General features: G+C 41.1%; 1 protein-coding gene across 1 annotated transcript in view; it reads right to left on the bottom strand.

Moving 5' to 3' along the window:
• The window catches only part of SLC30A2 (solute carrier family 30 member 2), a 22,173-nt gene that overhangs the window by 5,422 nt on the left and 7,415 nt on the right, over positions 1–9,336 (bottom strand). Inside the window, exons 2-4 of the mRNA XM_018567003.1 lie at positions 6,104–6,318; positions 1,047–1,193; positions 677–830 (exon numbers count right to left, since the gene is read on the bottom strand). Of these exons, the coding sequence (XP_018422505.1) occupies positions 677–830; positions 1,047–1,193; positions 6,104–6,318 (516 nt within the window). The remainder of the gene's footprint in view (positions 1–676; positions 831–1,046; positions 1,194–6,103; positions 6,319–9,336) is intronic.

The raw sequence follows: 9,336 nt of genomic DNA on the forward strand, positions 1-9,336 counted from the left end.
GGGGGGCGGAACCAGATTGGAGGGGCCAATTCCATTTTTCCAAATTCACAAGGCAAAGCAGGTATCCACATACCTGCTTCTTTGCCTAGATCACTAGATCAAGATTCTAAATGAATCCATTTCAAAAGTGTATTGACACACTGGCCTCCTTTCGCATTCTGCAGGAAGGCAGTGCAGTGAACTATTAAAGTAATTATGTGAAACACTTGTCCCGTTTATTAGGGCCACATACGTGTTTTCACCTGTGAGCCTAAAGTCTGGTATGCTTCAAACTGCAGAGCTAAATTCCTTCCATGATTAGTAGAGGCAGCTACTACAGACTTTGGATAAAACAATGGTCAACATCAGGACACAGTGAGTAACTACCACTGTCTCACATGGCTGCTATAAGCACACAATAATGCTGACTACTTGCTATTATACTGGGTAATGGAGAAAGTCAGACTAAGATTAATGTTTGGCTTATTAAGTGAACACAACCAACTAGCAAAAGATGCTTTACTAACTTATGAAAGTCATGCATAAAATGTCAGATCAACATGTTTGTACTTGTGACCATCACTAGCTATGACTAGAATAAATAAAATGTTTATTGTTGCGCAGGGGGCAAGTACCAATTTTTTTCAATATTCATTTGGTTGCTCTAAACAGTTTAAACTGCTACTGGTTTACATACATGATATTAACAGCTACTGCACAGCCAGAGGTGATTAGCATTGCTTCTCCTTCAATTTCATAGTTTCCTGAAATGATTCGTTCCACAGCCAAATACACCAAGACTCCAGTTACTACCCAGATGGAAAGGACAGATAGGAGGGCTCCCAGGATTTCTAAAAAATAAAAAGGATAGGATTTAAGCACAACAATCAGATGCTAAATTAATACAGTTTACATAAGGACAGAGAGAAAACAGCAGCCCCATTTGCTACACCATCAACTCCATTCCATATTCATAGTTATTCAATACCCAAATACTTTCTTAACAGTGTCAATGTCCCAGTAATACCACAATCTTGCCATTTCTGATGGGAAAAGTAACTTCATACCTGCCCGATGCCAGCCAAAATTCATAGTTTTTGTGGCTGGACGAGAAGACATCCAAAGAGCAAATAAACTTATCATCATGCTTGCAAAATCTGTCAGAAGGTGAGCAGCATCTGTCATGATTGCCAAACTGTGTGCAATGTAACCACCTATGAAAAGAAGTTGCAGAAGAATATCAATGGTTGGGGGGGGCTCTTTTTTTTTAATAAAGAATAATAAATAAAAAAACAAGCAAATTCCCCTCTTAATGTTAATCCATTGTCTCCGTCTTATCCCCCCAGTCTGTTCTACATTGTTAACTTTTCAAAGCAGTGGAAGTTGCCCATGTATAAAATGTATCTAACGAAACAAACAGTTGAAAAAAAAAATGTTTTTAAAATATACATTTTTATGTTTGCTGCATGAATCGGAACACACACATACAGTTGGAGGTTCCTCTAATTTGACTAAAAAAGGTGGAAATACACTTTAAAAAAGGAGATAAGTGCACAAAAAGCACACCTATTTACTTTTTTCAGCCTACTCAAGCCTAACATTGATGTCCTCCCCAATCTTTACAGCTTTGTGGTCCAGATAAGACCACAGCAGAATTATCCCTGCACATGCAGTACCTCAAAAATACCATGACTATAGTGAATAACATTTTTGATAACATTACGCCAAAGGGTTACTGTGCAATAACAGGGACCGATAGTGTTCTCCTGAAGCAGAGGAAGGAGAGGATTGCTCATAGGCTAGTTGTGGAAAGGGTTTCACCAAAGTTGCAGCATTTGAAACTAGTCCATCAGAGATATAGAATGCTGAGGAAGTGAAACAGTTCATGCTTAAAAAGAAAACATCTGCTGCTATTGTCTGCAGCAGGGGGAATGGTGCTATAGTCCATAATGGCTTACCGATAGACGCAAGCAAACTCTTACAATGGATACCTTGCCAGGCACTGATCATGCTGCCTGCACCATACAACTATGCTTCTTTATAATTTTTATCAATTGTGAATGGTTAAAATAGATTTAACTATGTATCCTGTAAAGTTTAATAGGGGAAATGCCCAAAATAGTTTTGTTTTTTTCAAGATTACTAAAGATGCAGTACATTCCTGAAGGTCCTTAATTATGAGCTTTGGGTGTGGGTCAACCATTTGCTGTTTGCAGTACAAAGATGAGGGATTCAGATTTATTTTTTCTGAAAGTGTAAAGCTTCCCTAAAGGTGCCCACACACCTTGCGATAGTCGTACGATAATCGCGGGAAATCCCGCGATCGTACGATTATCGTAAGGTGTGTGGAAGCCGTGCGACCTCTACTACTGTAAGGTCGCACGACTTTTATCTTAGGAACATGTTCGAAAACCCTGGCCCAGACCGCTGAGGAAAAAACAGTTGTGCTCCTGCATTGTGACTCTGTCAGTGGGCTTTGGGTTAAGACTTCAAGGAGCTGTTCCAACATACAGATTGGGAGATAAATACATCAGCAACTGAAGAGCGGAAGGAGCCGGGTTTTAACTGGACTCGGTGCAGCGCCACGGGTGAGGATACCTGGGGTTATCCGCTACATTGCCGGGGAATCCTGCACATATCGGTGAGCTAAGGGACCGGAATTACAGCTATTGAGAGGGGCTTGCTGTCCATACACCGTCTGGTGAGTAACCACCGTTTGGGGGGCTTCAGGTCGGGTGAGGAAGAATTGTGGAACTTTCACCAGAACGATCTTTTTTTCATATTGATTGATATTTTTTTCATTTTTTTTCATATTGATTGATATATTTTATTTCTATTTTTATTTTTGTTCGTATATATATATTTTTTGGTGCATTTTTTGTTAGTTCACATCACGGACTGAAATTTTTGGAAGGACTTGGGTTTTTTCATTCTTTGCACTTTTTTAAATTTTTCTCCTTATTTTTTATTTTTCATTTGCAAAACAATTTTGATTGGTGCATTTGCTTCACTGTTTTCACTGCTATTTTGCACTTCTTCACATATTTATGAAATATTTTTATTGAACGGTTATATACTGTTATACTTAGTTTTATGGCTTTTACATTGTAATATCCTTTTACATTTATTCACTTATCTTATTGAGGAATGGAGCTTTTCTTTTGATTGTTTGCACATCAGCACTTTTTTAGTCCTATATGGACACCTGTTTTTTGATACTTTATATTCATATTGGTAGATTTTTTTGAATATTTATTCACAGGGTTGTCACCCATGTTTTGATTCATATATATCTACATATTTTAATATTTATTTCAAACCTTTAGCGCTGGGACAACACTTTACACTTTCGCATTTAACACTTCTCATAGCAGCTTTAGGATCACTATTTGATTTTTAGTTTACTTTCCAAAAGCGCAGAATCTTTGTTGCAATCATGTTCGAAAACCCGCCGAGCATCGTATGATGTTCGGCGGGTGTGTAGCATGTTCGTAAGATAAAAGCCGGACGGGTCGGTGTGCGCAAGTGCACACTGCCTTTTCGGAATTGCGGTCATCGCAAGCCCACCCCTCAGGGGGCGCAGCTTGCGATCATCGCAAGTACGATTTGCCTGTCCAAGATAGGCAGATCGTACGGTTTTTTAAATTACCTTAAAACCATCGCAAGACAAAAGTCTTGCGATGGCTGTAAGGTATGTGCCCAGCCTTAGCCTTGAGAACTGTTGTGTCTACTACTTCCACTGCTCAACTCTGGCCTATTACTGCTAGATAAAAATCAAATCAACCAATCAATCAATCAGGTGACTCAGCTAATCCACCCAAAAGAGTTTTATTAAAGTTTCAGATCGGGGTGCTGCTGTATATAAGCGAAGAAATAACGTAAAAGAAAAAATTAATAAATTACACAAAGCAAATTATGTGTTGTCAGAATAAGGTATAGCTGACACTGTCCATGAGAACTGTACAGTTTCCTTACATTGCATACAGGGTAAAGGCATCTTGCAAACATGTAATTTGAAGGATTTCCCATTTTACACTGAACGTTGGACAAAGCAGAGGGCCCTTTTCCTGATGAACGGGAGTTCTTAAAATTGTTTTTTTGCATTGAGAGATGTTCCCGATGGCAGTGCACCGTTCCCTATACCCCTTGTTTGACAATCTCTTTCCTATTAGCCTTGAAAATGGCCAAAATTGATTTTCAAGATTCACCCTATTTACTTCAATGGGGTTCCAATTAAAGTTTCCAATTGCAGGAATTCACAAGGAGTTCTATCAATGGCCTGTGAATTAAATTCAAACTACATTCGCTTATTACTAAAGGCCATAAGTACTGTAAATGGGATAAAGGATAGAAGCTCCTCGATCAACCATAGCCACATTGTTTTCTTTTATTGCATCTGTTTTTTTCTCATATGGTTCTTATTTTTTGAATGTATATGCTTCTTTTTCGGTCTTAGATTACTCCTTGACACACTGCTAAAAAGCATAATCCAGTACATAATATAATAGCCTTCACACAAGACAAGCAACCATAAGCCTGGAGAAAATTCAGATCTTCCAATTCCTCTACACACTGAGGTGGACAAGGTGGGACAGAAGGGTGGAGCTTGCCCTAAGAACATTGCTGTCCCTGCTATGGCAGAGTTGTGCTGCCCTAAAAGGTGAGGAACCATTTCTGAGAAGGAATACTATTTATAGGACCAAACAGTTTTCTGTAATGAGCAGGAATTCCAATGTACACATCCATGAGGATTAAGAATGGAAAAGAAGAGGATTTCATTGTCTAGGAATCAGAAGGCTATCAATGTGAAGTCTTGCTGTGTGGGTATGAGTACCAATATATTCCTCAGAAGGTAATGGATGTGAGAGGTACAGTGGGAGAGCAAAGCAGCATATTGCTGAAAAGAATTTGGAGAGCAAAGAAGTGTGTTATGTAAGCTCCTCTGCAAGGCAAGGGTTGGATCGCAACTGTGGGGATGCGTACGGTTTAGTCAGTGGTTGGTCACTTATAACTCTCTCAATTGATTAGAGATGTGTATGTGACCCTTAACATCATGTAACCATAAGATGGTATGGTGGTATGCAGCACGTAGCACTCTAAGGTAAATGGATGAGTAATGCAATAGATTCGATGGTATAGGCGTAATGTAACAGGTATCGATAGTATAAGAGTACTGCAATCGGTATTATCAGTATATGAATAACAAGTCATTCAAGGCTGTACTAAGTTACTATCTTATTTAGAATGGTGAGCTTTATTGTACATAAAGATCATTGGCTAGTGCACCCTACGGTGTCACTGGGATACTTGCGATTGGGTGCTTCTCGGTGGAGGGAGCACAGTGTCCTTTGAGGGTTAGTCAGTACTCATGGGGTTTAGCAGTCCAGAAGCTGGCTGGTCAGGAATCCTCCCTGGATAGTCCTGGTTGTTGGAGGGTCTGCTGAATTTGTGAAGATCCTGGGTTCCAGTAGTAGGTATCTGTGGGCGATACTCACAGGTCCTTAGTGGGGTCAGCGTTGGCAGAGGGTGAATCATCAGCGCTCACTGTTGCCAATAGTTGGACGCTGATGGTTCGTTTAGCCCTCGCTTAAGAAGCCAGTGCACGTGCGCCAGGGGGAGGAGCCAATGTCCGTCGTGCGCGTGCGCCGGAGGGAGCTGAGGACGCTCGTCCTGCGCGTGCGCCAGAGGGAGCCGCCGAGATCCAACGTGCGCGGTCACGGATTTCGGCCCCAGGACGGAACCGAGTGAGTCCCTTACAAAGTGATAGATTCTCTTTACAGATGGTACAGTGAGCTACTCTAGGTCGGAGGAATCTGTCAAGCAGGACTTTCAGTGAAATTGGAGGAACATAGTGCAGAAAAGTGAAGGAAACCAAAATGTATTGAAAATAGAGGTTTAAGTTGCACAACTTTTGTAAAATATGTGGAAGCCACACTGCTCCTCTGTGTAGTGTGGTCCTACTCCTAACTCTAATCTTTGAAAGCCTCCATATTGGAGCATATTTAGCAGTAGATACATTGGAATTAATAATATTGGAGCTTAATATGCTTGTTCTGAATTTTGCCACAAATTTAAATCGAAATGTGCAATTTATACAGAAATACAAATGCCACTGGTTTCTCACCTACAACCTCTCCAATCATGAACAGCAGGCAGATAACTGACGCCACATAAAGCTTCCTCCTGGCCCGTTCCTTTTCTGTGCTTTGCCAGTCCTCCTGGGCCCGATTGGAGTGACAGTGTTTATTCCCTTGGTGACCCAGTTCAATGCCATTCAAGTCTGACACATAGGTGAACACAGGACCCAGAAATTCATTGCCAGGGATTCCAGCGTATGACCTAGTCAAAATAATCATAGGATGATAAATATTGGGCATCTGAAACAATGCCAATTTATCAAACAGTATTTTACAGAGGTACAAACAAAATATTACTACCCAGAACCATGTAACCCAAGTGGTCTGAGACCTCACCCGTCAAATCACATTGTTCCAAAAAAGCTACAATCCTAGTAGTGTAGGGGTTTTGAACGAGGCGCCAGACTGGTGTGTAAATACATATCAATTTATTAAATATCTTAAAAATACCATGATTCAGGCATAAAATACATTCATGATTACTAGATGCCTCAATTCCATTCTCTAAGGTCATGATTTACAGAAACTATACAAGATTCATGAATTCCTCATTAATAGTCTCATTTCATATTAAACATATTTAAGCATGGTCACTAAAGGTATATTAGTTATAGTAAATAACTAATTTGCATATTGAGTGGGATTTGAATACCGAAGCTCATTAAAAAGGCACAATCCCGTAATAAACATATGAATGAGCTGCGGCCTGTGTTAATGGCTCCTGCAGCTCAGTGGATATCAGGAGAACAGAGGCTGCAGTCCCTGTCAGCTGGACCCCCCCCCCTGCTTACCTGTCAGCAGTCCAAGAAGCAGTGAAAATCATGCTCGCATGCCACTGCTTCTCTTCAGCCGAACTTAGGCAGGAGATAACTCCGCCCTCCCCCGTTCTACACTGTGGAGAGGATTTCAGGTGTCCTTAGGTTCTGTGCGGCGGTGCAGTTTTTGACTTGCGGCACGGAAATTAACGAACCTGAGACTCCTTCCTGCTCCCGACCGGGCCCCCACCGACATTGGCCCCATAGCGGCAGCGTAGACTGCTATGGTGGTAGTTACACCACTGCTACCAATACTTACTTCTTAGCTGATAATTTGCTAAAAGATTTATTTTGTTCAGCCTGCAGGATGTATTGAACGCCAGCAGCAGTCAGAATACATGGACAGTGACTGCAGCTGATTGGCTTAAGCTTCTCAGTGCAGGGGTAGTGCAAGCGTTAAGATTTCATTTGCCCGGAGTTCTACAATGTACCACCCAAGTCTTAAGATCTTTAACTCTTTATTAGGACAGACAATCCTACGCATCTAGTTACAACTGATAATGAGATCTGCCAGCACAATACAGACCGGGTTAACTATGGCAAACATAACTTCCCAGACGCATTCTTAACATTATATAGAAGGGGGGAAGCTAAGCTTTCAGCAAGTAAAAAGGTAGGCAGAAAGTTATGCTATGTGAATGGAAACATGTAAAAAAATATAAAGTAGGGGTTATATTTTTCGCAAATGTGGAAATACACTTTAAAAGAGAACTATGGGGTAAGTGTTTTTTCTCTTAAGGGTCACGGTAGGACATATACTAGCGTCCTCCCGTGACCCAAAGCTCAGTATATCGCGAGCTACAGCTCGCGGTATACCGAGACCACTGCAGCCGGGACGGATCCCGACATTACTGTCGAAATCCACCCTGCTGCGTGAGTGACAGCGGGCTCCGCCTATCTAGAGGCAGAGCCAGCTGCACCCGCCCCATCCCCCAGTCAGCGCTAGAGGATCGGAGCGGGGAGAGGAGAAATCCCTGCGGGAAGCCGTGACTGACAGTCATGGCTCTCTGCAAGGAGACGATCGAGAAGTGACCCAAGCGACGATATGGGTTCGCTCACTTCCCGATCTACTGAGCCAACCTGTGACAGTCTCACCGGCGATCTTTGTGTCCGCGGGGAGCTGGGGAGGAGGTCGACGAACTTCCGTTCAGCGATCCCCTCCCCGTTCTATGGGACCGGGAGCGATGCAGATTGCATCACTTCCATAAAACAAAGACATGTGCTGAGTAAAGTTAACGCGTGATAAAGCTAGTTTTATCACGGTTTATTAAACATACACCTAAGAGGCTTTTTTGAAGGGCATTTGCACATGTGATCTTTGAATGCTTATTTGCACAACTTGTAATACAAAAGCACAACTTGTAATACAAAAGCAGAGTTTTTGGTGCCATAGACTTAAATGGGAGTGCCAGTTTTTCAGGCACTCCCATTAAAGTCTATGAAGACAAAACGCACAGTTTTGCTCTTAAAATAATTGCATGTACTTTAAGCTTCAAGGCTGGTGACAAGAGACATTATGTGTGAACAGAAGCCATTGAAAATAATATGATTTAGCAAAAGAGCTACAGCGGGGAAAGAAAGCTATCAGGAGGCTGAGCGGGGAGGACAGCTGCGGGGTTATCAGCAAATATGTAAAATATTTCCCCATCCTTCCCTGTAATAGTCAAACATCACAATGGTCAGTACTGATCTCTACAATGTTTGTAAAGAATTGTGGACATAGTAGTCAGTATTCCCGTTCATTCATGATTGTGGACATAGTAAACAGCTGCAGAAAAAGAGATTGAGGACAGTCTCTTTTTCTGCAGCCCCAGCACTCCAATGAACAGGAAGTTCTCAGTACAGAGGCTCCCTATTAATTCATAAATATTTTTTTTATTTCAAAAGGGAAATATCTGGGCTCTGTTTAGACTCTTGATATTTCCCCAAAGCCGCTAACAGTAAAGTAAAATAAAAAATAAAGAAATAAAATAATGAAAAGAAAAGTTAAGCTTCCCCCACAATTATTTTTTAAAAAAACAACAACAACAAAAACACTAAAAAAGGTGGCAACCCAGACGTGCCTCTTGAAGCTCAACATAGGACTAGCACTAACATACAGAGTGGGAGAGGTGGGCACGTCCCACACAATGATCAGTATGTATAAGTTGTTGTTCGCTTAGACAGCCGATACTTTTCAGTCTCAAGACCATGTTTAAAGCATATATCTGATTATATGCATACATAGACGTAGCATTAATCCAAGCCAACATGTGATATGGATCTCTATACTGTTCTATGAGACTGCTTATGTTTCAAATGTTACTATTTGTGCTGTAATACGTTCTCTATGCTTGGTACTCATGTATCGATCTGTTATTTGTTACAATAAACACAGAATAAAAAAAAAAAAAAAAAAAAAAAAA

The sequence above is a fragment of the Nanorana parkeri genome, unplaced genomic scaffold, assembly GCF_000935625.1.
Source record: "Nanorana parkeri isolate BGI_ZX_2015 unplaced genomic scaffold, ASM93562v1 scaffold996, whole genome shotgun sequence".
NCBI lineage: Eukaryota > Metazoa > Chordata > Amphibia > Anura > Dicroglossidae > Nanorana > Nanorana parkeri.